The sequence below is a fragment of the Podarcis muralis genome, chromosome Z (assembly GCF_964188315.1).
Source record: "Podarcis muralis chromosome Z, rPodMur119.hap1.1, whole genome shotgun sequence".
In the NCBI taxonomy this organism is placed as follows: Eukaryota; Metazoa; Chordata; class Lepidosauria; order Squamata; family Lacertidae; genus Podarcis; species Podarcis muralis.
The window spans coordinates 19,155,895-19,177,343 of NC_135673.1; the positions used below are offsets into that span (position 1 = coordinate 19,155,895).

Sequence of the window (21,449 nt, forward strand, 5' to 3'; positions counted from 1 at the left end):
CCCTATGTGCAGCCTTTTTATGTTTTCCCTTCTGCTTCTGCTCTGTTTTTACATTTAGCAGCCTCTCTCTAGAAATTCCACTGTTTGGAGTTAAACATGGCTGATGGGGCCATCTTCCCACCCATGTAAACATTGTCATCTAACAATGTGCTGACTGTTGCCAAGCTCTGCCTATGATAAGCTCTGAAGCTTTGGTTGGCTCTCACAACTCCTTAAGAACACAAGAAGAACCATGAGTCTGATCAAAGGGGGTCCATTTAAATCCAGCACCCAGTCCTCACACTAGCCAGCCATGTGTCCCAGTGTGAAGCCTATGAGGAAATAAGTACAATTCTCCACTCCTACTCTTGACCTTGCTCCCAGGCAACTGATATTGGGTGGCTACTATTGTTGACTTTACCCTCCTCTGTTGGTTGTCCATGTTCCAGTGTTTTGAGAGAAGCAAGCTCTAAAATGCTGTTTTTGAGATTAGGCAACAAAGCACTGTATACAATCTTGCTCTGTTTGATTTGGATGAAGGCCTTGGCCTTTCCTTGCATTGTATCCTCCTGTCAGCTCAGCCTTTCCAGTGGAAGCTGCTGCTTTTGCTCTAGCTTGGATCTTGGGGAGAGAGTGGCTGCTGCCCTCAGATCTAGTTTGTGGACCTCCCTTGGGGGCACCACTGTGAGAACTTTAGCCTCATCCATCAGCCAGGCTCTTCTTATGTTCTCACAGACTGCAGCCACAGCCACCCTGATACTGCCCACCAGGGCAGTCCACAGCCTCCTCCAGCAGTTCCCCTCTTCCCTGCACCACTGATTGCTCTTTCATCAGTCCACACCCTGCATCTATCTGGCCCTGCTTTTAATAGCATTCATTTCTATTTGTCCTGCTTCTGCACACACACCCATGTTCAAGGCAGATTTTCCCCATCCACCAGGCCTTTGGGCAACAAGTGGCTTCTCCTTTATAGAAGATAAGGTGGTCTGTGGGGTCTGGCTGACACTTCAGGGTCTACCAGTGGGCACTGAAACGGTGAAGGAACCTGTTGGAAGGACTGGCTCAGACACCCCTGCTGATCTCTCTCGTCTACGGAGGTCCCAGGTGGGCCATGCAGTACCCACCATGAGGCTAGCCGCCTGCCTCTAGCGGTGTGGGCAGAAAAGAGAGCGGTTGGAAAGAAGACCCTCCCCATGCTTCACCATCTAGTCAGTAGATGGTGCGCCATTGATGCGCCTTTTCTGTTTGTTGCTTTTGGGGAAGACGGGAGGGAGATACAGTATTGCTAAACCCTCCTCCAAGGAGGAGGAGGGGAGGGAGGAGGCTGCCTTGCTTTCCTTCATATTGTCAGTCTCAGGGTAACAGCGAGCAGAGAGTGGCGATAGAAGGCTGATCTTGCAACCCTCTGGAAGACGGAGAGACCACGAGGTTCGCGCGTCAGCCGAAACACCCAAGGTTTAAATGCGTTCATCTCCTCCTCTGGATCTGTCCACCGCTGGATCAGCCGCTGCCACAGTCTGCTCCTCGTCACCCGAGACAGAAGCGCCAGACTCTCGGGGGCGCAAAGGCAGGACTGAGAGAGAGCAGCCGCCAGTGCCGCCCCAGTAGGTTTCTGTATCCAGCAGCAGCTCCGCAGGAGGTAAGGACCTGGCCATCGGCTGTTTGCTCTTCGGGGTTGGGATGGGGCTGGTGTCGAGGGTCGCGGGGGATAAGCCACCCGCTTGCAAGCAGCCGTCGGAGCTCTTCCTAGCCTCGCCACCGAGCGGGAGCGCCTTTATTTGCTCCTCCTCTGCGTGGGAGTGGGCTCGTGGGTTCCTCGGCAGAGCTAAGGGGTGGCCCTGGGAGAAGCGTTCGAGTGCGGTGACTATCTGGCTCTCCCGGTCCCGAAGCCAAAAGGCGAGCAGAATCCTGGCTTGCGGCCCCTCTCTGCTCTCCCGCTGTGCAGCGCAAGCAGCAAACGCCCAGCAAAGTTGCAAAGGAGGAGATCAATCTGGGAACTGGGGAGGGGTCGGGGAAAGAGAGGTTGTGTGTGGCAGGGGCGCGGGGGGACACACAAAGGCCGGCTCTTTACCCGCTCCTGCGGGCGGCCCTGCAAATATTCTGGAGCTTGACGTGGCCCCAGCGTAGCCTGCAAAACGCACATTGCCGGCCTTTTGCTAAAACGAGTTAGCCCAGAGGACAAAGGCGCGCGGCAGCCGCTTTATCCGTTCCTTTCCTTGGTTGGCATATGAGGCGTAGCGCTACAAGCCTTGGATTTACGCGCGTCGGCTAGTCTGGGGGTCGAGCTGCTGAGGGTTTCTAGCAAAAAGCAGGGGCCCCGCCAATTCTGCAAGGGAGACTGGGAGGGTCTCTGCGCGTGTGGCGCGGCGCTGTCCACGGTCCTGAATGGGAGGCGCGTCTTTATCTTCCTGGCTGACGCTTTTTCCAAGGGCCCGGTGGACCTGCCTTTGCGCCCCCGAGCGTCTGGCGCTTCTGTCTCAGGTGGCGGGAAGCTGACTGTGGCGGCAGTGGCTTATCCAGGGAGGAGATGAACGCATGCAGTGGGTCTCGCCCGCCCCTCATTCCAAAGGCAGGCCCGCTGGCTGGTGAGGGGGACTGTCTGGATTGCCCAGGAGTGGAGCCCACCCCCTCGCCTGCCCGCCCGCAGCTTCCAGGACGCTCTGCGTCTCCCCAGCCGGACAGCCCTCTGGGTACGGCTGATTAATGTGTTGCTGCAAAGGACGGGGAGGGAGTGTTTCTCGGTTCTTCTCAGTCAGTATAGCCCCGGGCTGCATGGAGGAAGGAGCCGCCTCGCAGGGAGGACGACTCTGGAGGGCTACGCCGAACAGGCAAAGGCAGGAAGTGGATGACGCCACTGAGCCCACCGCCTGCCCTGGCGCTTTCCGCCCCCTCCCCAGTCCAGAAACGTTCCCTGTCTTGGGATTTGGAGACCGCTGAGATTTGTGGTGAGAACTGTGAGGGCCTCAGGCTCCCCGGACCATTGCGCCCTGCCAGAGAAGGAAGGGTTTAGCCATAGGTGGGAGCTGTGGTGAGCAGAGGCTGAAGGGCAGGGGATGGTGGGTGGGCGAGGCTGGTTAAGATACAGGCAGAGTGGGTGGAAGAGGAAAGGAGCAGCAGCTCTGCAGGTGGGGGGGGAGGGGGGGACAAGAGAGCCAGGCCTCTGGAGGCTGCATTTGGGGGCGGGGGCGGGAGAGACGGGAAGGGGTGTGTGTGAAAGTCTTGGGATGAATGTGCCCATGACCTTAAGCTTTAGCACAGACAGGTTCCAAGGGAATTAAAAATAGCTCCGGGTCACCCAGGATGGAGTAGAGAACAGCACCAGCAGCAGCCCAGACTTCACAGCTTCACACAGGTGACTGATGAGAGAGTTGGATGGCTGGGCTCTCAAGTGTGCCAGCTGAGGTTGCTCCTGCTGCCCCAGTAGCAAACTGGAAAAGGCTGAGCAGAAACAGATGAACTTTCCAGCAGCATTTTGCTCCATTCAGTTTTCTTATCAGGATTCTGGAGGCTTTGCATTCAGCAGCAAACACAGAAGAGCCTAGTGACTTCAAGTGGTTCTGCATGGATGCCTGGGCAAAGGTCTGTACCTTCACAATGGAAGTTCCAAAGCAGGTGCAAATCTCAGGAAGTCCCAGGCCCCTTCTGGCTTTGCCATGGGCAGTGTGGTGAATGAGCCAGCAACCCAGGATTCAGTTGCCCTGTCCTCTGGCAGCTCCAGGGCCAAATGAACAGCAAGAGCAGTGGTGTGTCTACCGAGAGTCCAGACTTTGGAGAGATGGGCACTGGGTGGTGGGGCTGGTGCGGGCTGCTAGCCCTTAGATAGTACCAGGAAGTACCTGATTCAGAAAGCAGGGGCTTGCTGGTGTGTTATTTGGTGATGGAATAAGCAAGGGGTTAGCCAGAAAGTGATCAGTTTGTACAACGACTTTGATTTATCATCACAAATAGGATAGTAGGGGGGTCCCCCATGTGTGACTGCCTGTGCTCTCTCTCACTAACATACTGCTTCTCACTTTGTGCCTTTGCATGAGGCTGCTGTTCTTTGCAGAGGACACATTCTTCTCTTCCCCTCTTGCCATTGACCACCACAGGCACATCAGGCCACCCAGAATGCCTGCCCATCCATCTGGAGGATATGACCTTTCCCCTCCCTGCAGAGGGTAGCGTACATAGGATTGTTCCTTACAACTGAGGAGCACACAAAATAGCAACCTGCCTTGGAGGACTGTGGCTGGCCTGGCCATGGGGGTGGGGGTGGGGGTGGGCGGCTCTTGCTGCATCCAGTGATTTCTGCTTTTTGTCTGCTGATGCATTTCTTCCCTGAAGCTGCTCTTTCTGCTGCCTTTATTCACCTTCCCATTGCTGTGTGTTGGCTCCCTTTGCCTACCTTCCCATTCAGTCATTTATCCAACTCACTCTCTCTCACACACATAAACACACACACACACACACACACACACACACACACACAGCTCTTTTCCTCCCGAGCCAGCTTCTCTCTCTCTCTCTCTCTCTCTCTCTCTCTCTCTCTCTCTCCATTCCACCCTGCATGCCCCTGGCTGTCCTCTTGAATCCCCTCAACCTCATCCTTTTGCTGTGTCTCCAGCAAGAAAACCCGTCCTACTCTCTCTGTGGGTATATCCCTGCCAAATGTTTACAACAAGTAGTTCGATGTACAGACTGAATCCTGGCATAATTATACACACAGACGGAGACCGCATAGTAAATAAGCCAGCTGCTGAAGACGCCCACTTTCCTCCTCGCTTGCTTTCTTATTAGAGCTGTTGCTGCCACCGCTGCCACTCTCACCTCTTTTGCCTCTCTGCCAAACCCCATTTCCAGGGCATCAGCGAATGCTCTTCTGGAAAAGAGCTCCTGGACAACCCCCACATCTGGGGAATGAATCAGAGTCGAGAGCAGAGCCCCAGTTCAAAGGGGTGCTTCTTGTCTTGTCAAGCACCCACTTGCCTGGTTCAGCTTCAGGGAAGGTGCTTCACCCCCCTGCCCCCCACAGAGCTGGCAGAGGACCCCTGGAGTTGGAGAGGTGGGGGAGTTGGAGGCTATGGCTCCCCCTCCCCTCCCCACCACCCCACCCAACTGACCTGCTTATTTTACTGTTCCAACCGCAAGAGGGGCAGGACTACCCACAAGTCCACCATGTGCCCTTTCCCTTCCATTAAGCATCCTTCCTAAGGAAGGACGGTCAAGAGCAGAAATGGAGGGGCTGGTGGGATGGGCAAAACATCTGGTAGCTCAGCACTATCTGTGAGCATGAACTATGACTGCTATGTGCGCAGCAGCATGGTGGTGAGTGGGGTGGTTTTTGGCCAGAGCTGCTTATCTTCAATGGCAGGGGTTGTGAGTCTGGCTGGCCTGTGCTTGCTCCCCCACCCAACCCCCTGGTGTCCTGGACTAGCAGTTGCACTCTGGGACCTGTGCAGAGTTGCTGTTGCTTTGCTGTCAGTGGGCCCAGGTGGAGATTGATCCACTGACTTGGCTGGGAATCAATGTCCTCTCCTGGAGGAAGAAAAGGACACACACTGGTGTCTTATTTTTGTTTGGTGAAAATGCTGTTTGCTCAGCCTCTGGCTTGCACATCGGCCTCACCTTCAGGCATGTGTCACCAGATAAAGGCTCTGTTTGGGCATCCAATTCCCACTAAAGGCATTAGAGTCACAATGCGCCTTGCCTGCTTTTATTTTTGGGACCGGATTCTATGCTTGATGCGATGAAAAGATTTCAAGGTGCATGGTGGCTTCAGCATAGATACAGTTGCTACCTTTCAAGAGATGTTTTTGAGCTGGATGCAAGATGTAACAAAGCCAGATGGTTCTGATCTATTTCCATTTCTGCTCATGGGTGACTTTAAGTGCCAGAAGGCCAGGGATATATCCAGTTGCTGGATGCTCTTTAATCCTTGTGTGGAACATCCCTTGGGATCTGTGGCAAGGGAAGGGAAGCTGCAGACTGCTTGGTCACCACCAGCAACTGCAGTGGGGGCGGCTCCATTAGGGCAGATAGGGCACTGCCTCACTAGTCTCAGTTAACCTTCCAGTCCAGAGGATGACACCTCCTCTTCCACCTTCTCCTCTGTCTCAGCGTTACCCTTGTAGAACTCAGCAGGGAGGAGGAAAATGGGAACGAAACTAGATTTAGGACTTGTCTACACTTCTGCTTTTCCCATGCCCAGAAAGCATGAGTATGAGCTGTTTTCCCCTTTCCCCCACTGCTTTCCAAGGGAAAACCCACTCTTTAGTGATAGAACAAATGGCAATCATGGGGAAACCCAGATTTCTGTTTGCTCCAGAGCAGTTTTCCTTGGGGAGAAAGCAGCATGAGAAGATGAAGTGTGGACAAACCCTTAGTTGACTCTGCCTGCCATTGGCTCTGGCTCTACCTGTGGTTGGTCTCCTTGCCTTCCACCATACCAGCCACCACTTTCTACGTATAGAGTCAATAGGCACATCATCTCAAAGACTTTAAGGATAGCACGATGGTCCAATATCTGGCTCTTCTTGTTCTGCTTGGTCCAAAACTAAAACAAACTGAAATATGTAAGAGTGAGGAAGCATAGGAAAAAAGAACTGTTGTCATATTTCTTACTTGGTTGTATGACAAACAGCATCTGCTAAATGCACCCACATAGTCAGAGGTCTGCATTATCCCCAAACAGAAGTAAACTCATTCATCTAATTGTGTTTGCCAAGGTAGCACGTAATGGGAATAAACTGGGGGACCTCACTCAGTTGGATTCCTGAGTCAGACAAAGCCCTCCTTCCCCTGATCATGTGGCTATTAAGACTAATTACCATGAGTACCAAAACTCACTTTTCTTGGAACATAAAGCTGTCATTGGCTGCTAGCCATGATGGCTCTGCTCTGCCTCCACCATCAGAGGCAGTCATGCTTCTGGGCTTGGGTCCTGTTTGAGGGTTTCTCATGGGTGTCCACTGGGAGAACAGGATGCTGGACTAGGTGGCCTTGTGCAGCAGGGCTCGTTTTGTGCTCTTTTGCATTCACTTGTCACAAATTCCAGGTAATGCTACTCCCTCCAAATCTCATTTCCTACTAGAGAGGCTGAGAAAGGAATAAAGAGGGCAGCCTCATAATCTTCCCACTACAGGTGCTCCTGCTGAAGGAAAGCTGGACCTTGGTGGGCTTGGAGGAAAGCTCTGCTCCTCCCCAGCTCGCCTTACAGATTCCCTTGAAGTGTGATGATGAGCCTTTGCAATTCATCACCTCTTGATACAGCTTTGCATCTGGCTCAACTAACTAGATTTGTAGGTCTGTTAAGACAAGAAAAGGCACTAATAGTGTGGGGTTGTTTAATATTCAGGGGGGATGCAGAGGCGGATTTAGGGCAGCATGGCTGGTTCCTCACACACAAGGTGCCGAACAGAGAGGGCACCTTCTTGCCTCCTTCCCAAAGCCTTGTAAGCACTTACTTTGGGAAGGAGGTGTGAGGGCTCTGACAGGGTCCTAGAGTCCTCCTTTATCCTTCCCAAAGCATAGTTAACGTTTGCCCAGCTTTGGGAAGGATACAGGAAAGTTGGATGTGTGTGTTAAATCTTGGCCTTGTACAGGGTACCATATTACCAAAGTTGACCCCTGGGGAGTGGTTGGGACTTGTGGGGAAATCACAAAATTATAGGGTGCAAATATTATCCACTTGGGTGCATGATTTCAGCTTCCTCAGCATTTAGCATTTCTTAGCATATTCCCCAAATTTTGTTCTACGGCTTTTCAGGGCTCAGCATAAACTACAAGTGTTGAAGTTCTTGGGGACCTGCATTATTGATGCTCTTCTGAATGGGCCGGTCCTGAGTGACATTCTTTGTGGAGGATGTTCCTGTGTTGATGCTGTCAAGAATACTGCAGCTTTGCATGCCAGTATTCCCCAAATTGCCTTTCCAGTGGTGTCTATCCCTCCCTCCCTCACCCTACCCCATCCTAACCCATCACCAGAAGTGATACCCAGTGGCGTAGCGTGGGGGGTGCAGGGGGGGCCGGCCGCACCGGGCGCAACATCTGGGGTTAGGGCAAATCCACAGGTTAGGGGGCGCAAATCCACGGGTTAGGGGGCGCAAATCCACGGGTTAGGGGGCGCAAATTACTTGCCTTGCCCCGGGTGCTAACAACCCACGCTATGCCACTGGTAATACCTTCCCCCCCCACCCCCACTCCCCAGGAGATGAGCTCTGTGTACCTGGGCTTCCAAATTCTGAGAATTTCAAAATGTTGCTTAGAAAATCTGGGGTTGTCTTTTTTTGTTGTTCATTTACTTTAGTGCGAGGTTATGAGACATGGTGAATTGGTATAAATTACCTCCTTAGAGATAGGCATTCTAAAGAGTGCCTTAGGAGAGTAACAGTGAGAAATCAAGTAGAGAAAAGAAAGGCAGAAAAGAGAAGGGAATTTTTTAAAAAGTAAAAGGAGCACAGCTTATTTCCTTAAAAAACAAGAACAGCATTTGTCTTTCATATACCTGTCCCAGTTAAGGGCATCATCTGTGATATGGGTGCACTCAATCATGGGTGACGTACTCTGTCCCTTTTACTTCTTCCAAAAAGCAGTCATGGCTTCCCCAGTTTGTCTTGGGAGGAGCTGCTGGTCCTTCTTGCTTAGGGACATCACTTCTTCCACCTAAGAACAATTGAGCTTGGGTGGATGGGTGGGAGAAAGTGGCCACATTTAATTTCCCCAGTCCTTTCCCTTATAGGATCTCAGTGTTGATGTTGGTTTGGGCAAACTCAAATGCCTCCGTTCAGCTGATCCCCAAACCATCTCAGTAATGAATTGTGGAGCACAGAGAGAACTATGTTTTCGTATTGCCACAGATTTGCAAGGGCTCTCTAATGGGACATGTGCGGGGGGGGGGGGCATAGTGAAACACAGGCTTTACTAGTTTATTGTTGTTAATCTGCCTGCAACCAGTGTTGTGAATACATCTAAAATTTGCTTTTATGATGCACTGCTGTTTCATATGATGTATTATCCTCTTCCTCTTTTTTTGGGACACTGCTTGGATAGTTTGACGTTCGGCTTACTGAAAATTTTGCACACACACACACACAAAAGAAAAAAGAAAAAAGAAAAAAAATCCCAAAGGGATCAACCGAAATGCCACAAAAGCAGTTTATTTACTGTATTTGATTTATACCCAGTATTTCAACAAGTTCCCAAGGCATATAATGAGGGATGATGATAGGGAAGCATAATTGAGGATGACTGTAAAACCCAAACATACAAAACAGCAGCAAAGCTTCGGACAGAGTTTAAGAGATGCATCTGCAGCACTCTCTACAGCTGTACAATGAAGCTGCCAGATACACCTCTGTGGGGAGGGAGTTCCACAACTTAGGGGCTGCTGCAGAGAAGGCTCTATCTCTGGGCTACACACACAACTCAAGTTTCTGGCGGCAATGGAGGAACCAAGAGGGCCACTCCCCTGCCAGTTTTAGCACCCATGAGGGTCTGTAGGGAAGCAGGTAGCCTTTTAGATATTTATACACAGACAATGTCTCACTGGCACCCGCAAGAGTTTCAGGGAGGTTGGTTAGCTGGACACAAGCCTGAGACACACATTTCATTATGGTGTGTACCCAGGGGATTTTATTTAAAAAGGTGAATATTTGTTGAATACTCACAGACATTAAATCATAAAGGACAATATTTAAATTCATCGAACAAAAGAAAATAAAACTTAACCAAACATATTGTTATTTTAAATTAACTTAATTACTTTAAAAATGCAAATTTTAAAAATGAGGCACAAAAATCCCAATTTTTTGCTTTAGTGATAACCAAAGGTATGGTCAGCTCAGAGGCATGGTGGGAAAAAAAGAGTCTCTTCACAGGCAGAAGGAAATACAAAGGAAATACAAAGCAAGTGACCACACACAAAGAGTTCAAGAACTCTTCGTTTACTAGCCCTGTTCTTGTCTACATTTTGCTTGCAGACCCCACAAAACAGGCTTAACTTGGCTGGATCTCTGCTTTACAAACCAAAATACCACCCTGCACTTAAAGAGAGCTTACTCTTCATTTTATTTTTAAAAAGAACTACTCATTAGTAGAAGGGAATTTCTTCCTCAATATTTCCTAAAGGAGAAATTCAAATGAGCTAAAATGGTTTTAAAAAATAAAGTAAGTGTTGATGTTTAGTCTCAGTCTTACCAGTGTGCTTCTATCCATTAATACTGGTCCCCATCAAATACTTTAGCTGGTTAATTTACTATTGGAAGGTTGCATTCATAATTTACTAGTCACATTATCCTACTTCTGCTCCCACTCCCCCCCCCATTTCAGTTGGTTCAGTCCATCAAAACCTTCACAACTTGTCTTCCACTTTGCACCTCACCCAGCAGCTTCTCCCTCACTTTCCTCCCCACTTGCCCTATTCCACACAGCAACTGCACATCCCACTGCCCTCATTCATCACCACAGACAGATGCAGGCAGAAACTGCAGATTGATTCCATAGTGCCAGTTGATTGGGAACACATAGACCACAGACTGAGCAGTCACACAGTTCCCTGGATGTATTGAATTTCTATTTAAATTACAGTAATGAAATATTTCTAAATTTGCATCTGCACATTTATGTCCTCTTTTTATGATGGTGGTGGTGGTGGATTTCCTCTATTGGGGAGAAATGGACAAGTGCCCCCCGACCCCTGGGCAAAGCAGTCTTGCAAATGCTGCAGTATATGGCAAAGTCATGCCACATGGCCTGGTGCAGCCCAGTAGCAAAATGTTTACCAGCACAATATGAATTGTGGCCTTTTCACCAGCTGCATGTTCACACACACAGGAAATAAAAATCTCCAAAAAGAAGAAGAAGAAGAAGAGTTTGGATTTGATATCCCGCCTTTCACTCCCCTTCAGGAGTCTCAAAGCGGCTAACATTCTCCTTTCCCTTCCTCCCCTACAACAAACACTCTGTGAGGTGAGTGGGGCTGAGAGACTTCACAGAAGTGTGACTAGCCCAAGGTCACCCAGCAGCTGCATGTGGAGGAGCGGGGAAGCGAACCCGGTTCCCCAGATTACGAGTCTCCCACTCTTAACCACTACACCACACTGGCTCTCACTTCTTACCAAAACTAAACACTTCTTACCAAAACCAAACTGTGACCATCTACCATGGCAGCCCAGATCCCTCCCTCTCTCACCTTTGTTCCTTCCTCATAGTGGTTGCTGTCACTACTACCAGGAAAACCACATATCTTCTCATATGGCATGCTGACTATTTTCACTGACCAGGAGAGCAACAGCAGAAATGGACTAGAGCCACTGACTGTGAGCCCTTGACTGAAATGATCTCACAAGGAAAGGAAGGGCCAGAATTTGCCTGGTTGTGAGGAGCTTCGGTGTGCACTCACCACTTGGGCTGTGCATGTTATGCAGACTCCTACTGGGAGAATGCAGTGACAGTGTGCTAGAAGTAGTGGGATCATCGTCCTGATGAGATGTGGCCTTTGCTCTTATAAATACATGCATTTGCTTGTGTGGCATTTCAAAACCTCTGTGGTTACTGAGATGCCTGAGTCATGTCATTTTGTAGGATGAGATGTCACAGATATTGTTTAAGGAAAGACCTCTTTCATTTCCTAATCTAGACCAAAAAAGGCAGGCACGTTTTCTACAGAGGCTCCAGTTGGCTGAGATTAGTAAGCCACACTTCCTACCACAGGTGGCCATGGTGAAACTAGCTTGGCTAGGCTAAGCCCCAGTTGGGTCCATCACCTCTTGGTGCTTTCCTTTCCCCTTGATGTTCTGAGCCTGCTGCAGCTATCAGCTGTTTAGTCAGAGGCCCATAAAGCACCTCAGGGACTTTCACCACAAGCTGGCCTTTGTGCACCCAATGCCTCCATCATCAAAGAGAGTGGCTGGTCCCCTTGACCATTTTCTTTTCTCTTCCTCCTTGGCAGGTGTGGACGTTCTGCTGGCTAGCATTGCTGCACCCTGAAGTGATGGCATTGACAAGGGTCTGGGCCATACCTCCGCTCTGTGTGACTAGCCTTGGCATTCTGCTGCTGGTTTATGCTCTCCCTGCAGAAGGGTAAGGTGGCAAGAGGCTGGGATTTTATTATATAGTGCAGAGGGAGTGAGGAAGGGTCTGGGGCTCCTTCTCCCTCACTGTACCTGCAACACCCAATTGCAGTGAGGGAGGCTGTAAGGCAGGCTTTGGGACCCTGGTTAGGTTTCACCTTCTGTCTCTCTAAGACTTGGTCATGGCTCTTTGGAACCAGGAAAATCCCCAGCTTGGACCTGCAGCAAAGGCATCTAACAATAATCCCATTTTGCCCCACACAGCCACTCTCCATGCCAGCTTTTCTCCTGACTGTGCTAGAGAATGGTTGATCTGAGTAATTTGCCAAGGTGATCTTCCCCATGCCAGAATGGTGAGGACTTTTCCAGAGGCAGTTGAAGTGCCAGGGTCCAAAGTGGAATCCTGCATACACAGCAGGCAGCTGCAGGCAACTGACTAACCAGGTACCTGGAAAGCTCCAAGGAGCAAACAAAAAGCAGCTGGCAACCATAGAGACAGAGAGCAGTGGTTTGAATCACCTGGAGTTGCAAGTGCCCCTTTCCTCCCATTTTGGGAGACCTCCCCAGAGAGTGTTTACCTGACTTCCCTCCCCTCCCCCCTCCTTTTAAGGGGGAGGCAGAAGCTTTCTATTCCTGTCTAAGTGATGACATTGGGAGACCCTTTGAGGAGTGGTAGTTCTGGCCTAGAGTGCCTAGGACAACAGTCTTCCCCACCCCCAACCTGATGTCTTCCAGCTGCCAACAGCCCCAGCCATCATGGACCCCTGGATGGTGCCAGGTCAGAGAAGACTGTATGGTACCTCATTCACAAGAATTTTAGCTTTGTATCTCATTCAGCAAAAAAACCAAAACCAAAAAAACAAAACAAAAAAACAGCGCACACACCAGCACCTCCAACTCAATGCATTGGACACCTTCTCTGTGCTCTCTTCAGCATCTGCTTAAAGCATGTAGATGTTGACCTTTTAAAATATTTTTTTACTGCTAATTTTAAATATCTTTAAATGTTTTAAACTGTTTTTATTGCTGCTTTTCATTTTTCTAGTAAACCACTTATATATTAAATAAAATGATTAAACAGTGTTCCCATGCTACCGGTGCCTTCATGAAGATGGTAGCACAAACGTTATTTCTTGAGTACATTTTTGTGATACTTTTGTCTAAGAGAACAGATCCAAGTTGGGTTGCAAATAATAAAACCAGCTCATGATGTGCTGGAACAGAACTCCTTCAAACACACACGCACACATACACCCAAATACAAATAGATAGTACAAGTTGTACTTGCCCATGAGCTCAGGTGAGCTAGTTTTGTCTGGCAGCTGCTCTTGGGAGGCATAGTCCTTTCTACTGTCGTGGTAAGCAATGTACACAGAATTCTTAGGTTATCATTTCCCACCTGTTTGTTGATTTGATGGTTTGCTAATTTGTAATCAGTTTGTGTGATGATGGCATTTTAACACAGTAAGAAATGCAACTTAACAATTCTCAGTGAGACTTCTGTAATGTAAATATGTAAAAAGGGTGCCACTCCTATCTCTGGGGAAGAGCAAGTATGACAAATAAATAAATGAAAATCCACATGCATGGATGGGGGTGGGGGACAAGACAGAAAGATGAGCATGTGAGGAGGCTGCAGGCCAAGGCAAGAAATGAGTGTGACAAGCACTCTTCTCCTGTGTGAACAAACAGGTTTGGGCATCCTCTTCTGCCTAGAGAAGATTCCAGCATAAATGCAACACTCTGCACCTTCCTGCCTCTCTCTACCTGCATGCTTGGAGCAAGCAGAGGCATCCAAGAGTGATGGGACACATTAGCATTGCTCAAGACACAACTGCAAGAGTTACGGTTATGTCAGCACTTTTGTAGTAAACCCAATCCTCTTCCCAGCTGGCCCAGCATAGCAAAGACTTGGCAGCTACAGCTCATAGCCTGGTAGCAATGATTTCATCTGCTTTTCCTTCCCATTTATCACAAATCTCCTAGTAACACTGAGCAGCAAGCAATAAAATTCTGGAAATAGGAAGCTTTTGATTAAAGGCACAGTTTGCCCTTGGAAGCCTCAGTTGTTCTTTGCCAGTCCATGCAGGACAGGCAATTGCCACTGCCATTTATTGCAAATGATAGATTAGCCACCAATCAGGTGTAAACACAGGGTGGTATTCAACTAAGTTTTATTCGGGATTGACCTGCTAAAATCAATGGACCCAACTCAGTTATGCTCATTCATTTCAATGGGTCTACACTAAGTAAATAACAGTCAGAAAATAGTTGAAGGCAATCATTTGACAAAGTGGTTGGTTGACAGATCTAACATCAAAATCGGGGTAGGCAACCTAAGGCCCGTGGGCTGGATGTGGCCCAATAGCCTTCTCAATCTGGCCCATGGACATTCCGGGAATCAGTGTGTTTTTACATGAGTAGAATGTGTCCTTTTATTTAAAATGCATCTCTGGGTTATTTGCGGGGCATAGGAATTCAATCAGTTTTTTTCTTCAAAATGTAGTCCAGTCCACCACATGGTCTGAGGGACGGTGGACTGGTCCATGGCTGAAAAAGGTTGCTGACCCCTGATCCAAGTGAATTAATGAAAAGTGGTGGTGGTTATGGTTACCCATGTGCCTCTCTCCCTCCAAATAGCCAACCCAGAGAAAAATGGAAGGCGTGGAGGAAGGAGTAACAGCTGCCCCATCTTGTGAGGTGGCCTTAGACTGATTCACTATGCCTTCCCAAAGCAACCTCTAACCTTGGGCCCCTCAAGGCTACTGTTTTGTTGCCATAGGTATGGTCTCTGCCACATGCTCTTGGCACATTAGTGGCGAATTTATTCCGCCTTATCAGTTGCTCTGCAATGCTTGCTTGGTGCTAACACATTATTGGTGTCCAGAGGGGCTATAGAGCAAGAAAAGCGAGAGGGAAATAAACCAGAGCATTTGTGGTGTAAAAAAAGTTACAAGGTTTCAGTTATGGGAAAGGCACTGACTGGAATGTGAAGCAGTGTGAATGTGCAATTAAAAAGGATGCCTGGAGGGGCCTCTCATGACTAACAGCTACTCTGTGTCCAGTTGGAGTTAACATAAGGACATGTGGAGGCAGGGCCAGGTCCATTAAAGGTAAAAAAGCAGAAAAATCTAGAGAAGGCCTAAAATCAGTGCAAGCCAGGGATGGGATTTTTTTTGTGTGTTTTTGTATGTGAGCACACACAGAGCATCATTGGAGAAGTGACAGACCTTAACCCTCCTGTTCTCCCTTGAAATGGCAGACTCGCTCAAAAGCATGGGCCAGATATTATCGATGATGACAACAAAGACAACATCACCATCTTCACACGCATCCTGGACCGGCTGCTGGATGGATATGACAACCGACTGAGACCTGGGCTTGGAGGTCAGTCTACTTCAGCTAATTGTCTGTGCAAGTTTGATGGCATTTCCTGATGTCACAGCAGGGGGAAAGTGTGGGGGGTACAAACAAACAAACAAACAAACAAACAAACAAACAAACAAACAAACAATATATGGACCATCCCTCCAATCTAACTGCATTTCCACTTAAAGCTGCCTGCCCCACATCCTCCTTGGAGTGCTTGCATAAGGGAAGGGCCCCCCCAGTTTGGCAGAAGCAACTCCTCCTTGGGAGGGGCTATTAATCCTAGGGCTCCCTGGAGTCTCTTGCTGGGGATTTGTGATTTCTTGGGATCCTCTCCAGCCGATTACTTGAAGTCCTTCAGCCCAACAGTTAAGATAATGAAATGTCGGTTTCTGACCCAACAGAGGCTGCTTCATGTGGCTGCCTCATCCTTACACTCACATTCATGCACACTCTCTGCTGGCTTGCTCTCCCTACTCAGAGCCCTTGAATAGGGTAGGGGTGGACTTTTCAAATTTCAGCAGTGCCCTGTGTGAGGCCAAAATTCAGCACCCCTGCCCCTTGCCTTTTGTTCTGCTCAATTTGGTACGTCATAGTTGCAACACCCTGCAACATCCCCTAGGCTTGGCACCCAGTGCAGTGCAAGCAGTCACACTGCTCTAAATCTGCCTCTGAATGGGGGAAGGAGATAAAGGTATGAAAGAAGAGAGAGATGATCAGCCCTCCTGCAGCAAGATCAGAGGTTTCAGTTCAGGCACTGGCATTTCGCTTCCTGCTCACAGGGTCATAGGAAGCTGCCTTGAACCAAGTCAGACAATTGGTCCATCTAGCTCAGTATTGTCTACAATGACTGCCAGTACATCTGTGGTTTCAGACAGGGTCCCTCTTGCCCTACCTGGAGATGCCATTGCAGAATGAACCTGGGACCTTCTGCATGCAAACCAGATGCTCCGCCACTGAGCTTGAATTGTAGCACATGCTCACTTGCTTAGGCAGACCAGGAAGATGCTTCTGTCTCCCCACCTCCAGTAGCAGGTGGCAGTAAGGTGTGGGTCCCACTGGCAGAGGAAGAGGAGTGTGGGGGGAGCGAACCACCCCTGGCAGCATGATCCCGGTGGGGTGCCATTGTGGCTGCTCCTCCGCCTGTGCTGGGTGCCATGCCCCCGCAGGCAGTGTGCCACACCCCCAGAATGCATGCCATGCTCCTGCGGGCACTGTGCCACACCCCTGGGACGCGTGCCAGCCCCGCCCCACCTGCTCTCTGCCCCCTGATGCTGGAGCATGAAGCTCCGCCACTGGTGAGTCCTTCAGGGAACTTGGAAGCAAGGTGCCACCTGCTACAACTGACCTGTCAGCATCTCATTGCCACATCTAGCATCCGTGTGGGTTGGGTACTTCCTATCTGGTTTGTACTGAAATGGTGATCAATGAGGATGTAAAACCAGCTACAGGCAAGAGTGTCTGTCCCATGTTCTCTTTGCATTCTGTGCCACAGCAGCAGCAGCTAGACTGGGAATAAATGGCTCGGAGTGTGATGCTGGCCTCTGAACTCATGAAATGAGCACTCAGAGCTCCCAGAAGACAAAATGCAACTCCACCAAATGACAATACATGAGACACACTAGGGCATTACAGAACTGTGGCCAAGAGCAGCACCCAGGGCCTCATGGGAACCTATCACGAAATCACAGTATTGTAGATTTGGAAGGATCTTCCACAATTTCTTTTTTGGATCAATCTAACTAACTAACCCCCCCCCCCAGGAGGTACTCAAGGGTACACAGTACTGGCACCTCTTTGGTTTTTTGGGTTAAAAGTGTGACACTTTCGGTAACAACTTCATGATGAGTACCAGCACCTATTTTTCTAGAAAAGAAAAAAGCACTGTTCTCTCTCTCTCTCTCTCTCTCTCTCTCTCTCTCTCTCTCTCACACACACACACACACACACACCTTATAAAGTTGTAGAGTTGGAAGGGACCCCAAGGGTCATATAGTCCAACACCCTGCAATACAGGAGTCTCAATTAAAGCATCCATGACGGATGGCCATCCAACCTCTGCTTAAACACCTCCAAGGAGGGAGAGTCCACAGCCTCCTAAGGGAGTCCATTCCACTGTTGGACAGGGCCTCTCCTCCTCACAGAGGGGTGGGGCTTTGAGCGGGGGTAGGCGTATTCGGCTCCCTGCTCCTGATTGCTTCTGCTGCCGCGGCCAAGCCTTCCAGCCGACCAATATGGCTGGCTGGTGGGCGGGGCTAAACACGTTTAAACAGTCATGGCAGCGCTCTGCTCCCAGTCTGTTCCTGCTTTCTTCGGATCTCCCACCCTCCCTCCTTCTTAGGTCAGCTTCTTTTTGCATATTGACCTTGCTGTAACCAATAAAAGTTGTGGCCTGATTTTGCCCATTAACCTAAAATGATGTGTCTGTGTGTCTTATTATAATCCTATGCGGGTGGAGGGTTCTCGACTCACAACTCCTACTGTCAGAAAGCCCTGTTTCACACCACTCTTTATAGGGAAGGCACCCAAGGACGAACCCTCGTACAGGATAGTGCTGTGTATTTTCTTGTGGAAGGACATGACCACATTGCAAAGATTAGGTGGGGATCCTACCTTACTGATTTATGTGAAGAGTTCTTTTCAGCTGATGAAGCCAAAGGCCTTCATCAGGTCTATGAAGGCAATGTAGAAGGGGCACCTCTGCCCTTGGCATTTCTCCTGCAGCTGGTGCAGTAAGAAAACCATGTTCATTGTTGACCTCATGGTAGTACAGCATATTATATGTAAATCATCTATGACATTTTAAAAAAAGTCTTCCTTTAGATTTGGTTCCTGGTTGTCTAGTGTTGGTTCTTCCACTTATACTAGAAGGTTGCAGTTCACATTAATTTGCTTCCTGGGGCCCATAAGATCTATCTGCAGAACTAGTTCCCCACCTCTCTCTGTCCCCAGTGGTCTTCCAAAGCACCTGATTATGACAGTGCTGCAATTTTGATTGTGCTGCAATTCCTGCATTTCAGTGAATTGGATTAAATGTTGCTTTGGTTCCTTCTAGCTCTACAGTTCTATGATTCTATGCTCTCCTTTGCCCTCCTCACTATGTGCACTGACATTCAGTTGTGCTTCCAGACAGAAGCTCTGCTTGTTGCTCTTCAGCTCTGCATGCCTTGATCCTTCTTGATCCTCTGCACCTAGCCTTGATTTGTCCTTTCCTTAGCATGGGGTAAGTTAATTCCTAGGCAGGCAAGTAGCTTTGAGAGGAGACTAGGCACTGATATAATGGCCCCTGACATCATAAAAGCATCCGTGTCTACCCTGAGCAGAGAAGGGTGGTGCAGTGGGCCCCTTCTCAGCTCTATGTGGGATGTGCACCTGGAGACCCCTTTCTTCATGATCTTCATGTTGTGCCACCTGTCCAGGCAGCTCAGTATTCTCACCCCACCCACTATGCAGGCTGGTCATCCTTGTCCAGGAAGGTGCAACTTCAGCCCATACAGACTCAGATGTTCCAGGTCTGAGCCCTCTCAGCTCCAGACAGGCAGGCAGCCCTGACAGGGTTGTGCGGCTTTGGTTATTTCAATTGAACTATGGCCTGGCAACAGATTAGCCCATGTCAACAAACAGCTCTAAGCCTTTAAATCAAGTGGTGCTAGCTTCATTTCTCACTGTAGGGGTGGATGTTCGGGAGACTTCAAAACTCACTAGTGTCTTGAGATACCATGGGGCTAGAGGTGTCCTTTTCTGTGAATGAGAGCAACCAGAGGAGAGGAGAAGGGATGGAGGGAGGAAAGCATCTGTTGGGAGGACTTGCCCATTGCATCAGGATTTGCAAATATGTGCACCTCACCTGAGAGAGAAGCCTGTGAAGAGAGCCACTACTTGCATTTACAAACAAATCCAAAGCATTAATAAAATCACTGTTTTGTGAATTGAATGAGTGTTTCATTTAAATGCTTCTCCAAAGGCGCTGTGGAGCTCCTGGAGCCTAAGCTCAAAATGACTCTATTTTTGCAGAAGGCATTATGTGCTGTTTAAAGGCACTTGTAGGAAGTCATCCCTGATGAATGCCAGAGGTCCCTGATTAGAGGCCCACACACCCCACAAAAGTGGATCATTCGACTGTAATCCAGGGAAGGAGCAAGCCTAGAGATTTCAAACAAAGCTAAGGCAGAAATTACAGAGGGAAACATTCACCATGCGATCACCCCTAATTACTTTCTTCCTTTTTGCTTCTTCCAGATACAGTAACTGAAGTCAAGACCAACATTTATGTAACAAGTTTTGGGCCCGTCTCGGACACAGACATGGTAGGTGCTGTTGGGATGGATTTGGAAGGTAGGATAGGATCAATTATTTATTAATTATCCTTCCTCTTACATGCTTAAGTAATATTAGCATCTAGTTTAGCAGAGTTAAACATCCCATCCTTCGCAGTATTAACACGGAAACTAGGGAAAAAAGACTGTGTAGCTTTCTATCATTATCCAGGATGTCTTGGGCAGACTGCATCTTCCCCTTTATTTATCCTTCTAAACAAAATAACAACATAAAAATCTGTTGTTTTAGAATATAAAAATATTGTTTAGTTACAAAAAAGTTGCAGACTTGATTCAAGCAGAAAATAGCAGTGAAATAAGTCCGAAAAAATATACTCCTAGATTACAAAATACATGATTTTAGGAGCACACAGACCCTGCATCCTATCCCTACAGTTGCATGATGAGAAAAAGAATGTTCTCTGAGCAGGAAGGAAGGAAAAAGAATCATATTGCTACTGCTACCTTTCCTGCCTCTCCAAGCAGAGGATGTGACCTCACAGACTGATCTCTAGGAGTTTACAGGGAACTCTATGTGCCTTAGCCTTTTGGTCACCTAGCAAACATGGAATTTTATATTTTGACTGGAGCATCATTTTCCCACATTTGTGGAGGTAGAACATAGCGATCATGGCTAGTAGTCATTGATAGCCTTATCCTGCATGAATCCTTATCCTTCCAGACCTTTGCATCTGGTCGTGACAGGCAAGGTCCCTTTGTGGGGGTGAATGGACATGTACCAGCTGCTGATGGCAAAGTGTAAGTATCAGCTCTTCCCAGGTCAGTGCGGCTGGTGTGTCCTCTCAGCCTCTCCAAATAGCCATCCTCACCCCTGTTCCCTCCCAAAGTGGGTAGCAAGGGAAATGAAGGACAAGCTGTCATGGGAGCTAAGCACCTTTTATGCTTGGGCAGGTAGGCAGCTCCCGCTTTCTCTACCAGGCATGCCCACTAGAAGAGCCACCTGTTTGCAGCTGATCCTTATTCCATTGGCAGCAAAGAAGAAAAGGGCAGAAGGAGATTCAAAGTGTTCGCTATCAGAAGGAAAATGTGAAGGGAGGGATGGCTGGAAGGTTGAGGGGACACAGCTGGCAGAAGTCCTAAGGACTGAATTGAGGCCTCTCTTCCCACAACTGCATGCCTAATTGAAATAGCCTAAATCATTGTCAGAAAGCAGCACACAGAGTTGCTTCTGTGCCCAAAAATCCCAAACCACAGAAAATGCTGATGAGGAATTAGTTCTTCCTGGGATTCCCCAATTAATAAAGGATGATGCAAGCTTTGTGGGTGGGGACCCTCCTCGCCAGGAGAGGTGCTTTTTATGGGCTCCATGCCCTGTTTTCCTTTCGTGTTCTGAATGTGACCATGCTAGTCTGGAGGTCTCCAAGCACGTTGAACCGGGGGAGGGGGAGGGGAGAGACACTATAGGGAGTGGCTGTTCCTTCCTTGGCAACTGGATTTGTCTTCCACAGGAAGATCAAAACAGAGCCACCAGTCTATGCTGGTGAGACTTGTGCCTGATGGAGTCAGTCTAGACCATTCTTATGGTAGCCCGGTAGAATTGAGTGTTCTATTCTGCTTGTGCTCTCCACAACCCATGCATATTGCCATTTAGGACAAGGGATGCCATTTCCACAGCCCTTCTGGTGGGCTGCTCAGGAAGAGGAAGACAAGCAGCAGAATTCCAAGTCCCAGCTACTGATTTAAGACTATATAAAATAGGGAAAGGAGAGTGAGA

The 21,449-nt window shown here is 48.7% G+C and overlaps 1 protein-coding gene across 2 annotated transcripts in view; it reads left to right on the plus strand.

Moving 5' to 3' along the window:
• Positions 1–1,379: 1,379 nt before the first annotated feature.
• LOC114589324 (gamma-aminobutyric acid receptor subunit alpha-3-like) overlaps positions 1,380–21,449 on the plus strand; it is a 50,193-nt gene continuing 30,123 nt past the window's right edge. Inside the window, exons 1-4 of one of the 2 annotated variants that reach the window (XM_028715628.2) lie at positions 1,380–1,618; positions 11,909–12,039; positions 15,292–15,416; positions 19,638–19,705. In XM_028715628.2, coding sequence (XP_028571461.1) covers positions 11,951–12,039; positions 15,292–15,416; positions 19,638–19,705 — 282 coding nt within the window. In that variant the 5' untranslated portion in view covers positions 1,380–1,618; positions 11,909–11,950. Of the gene's footprint in view, positions 1,619–2,413; positions 2,925–11,908; positions 12,040–15,291; positions 15,417–19,637; positions 19,706–21,449 lie in introns of those variants that run through there. The other variant, XM_028715627.2, reaches the window with a different exon arrangement.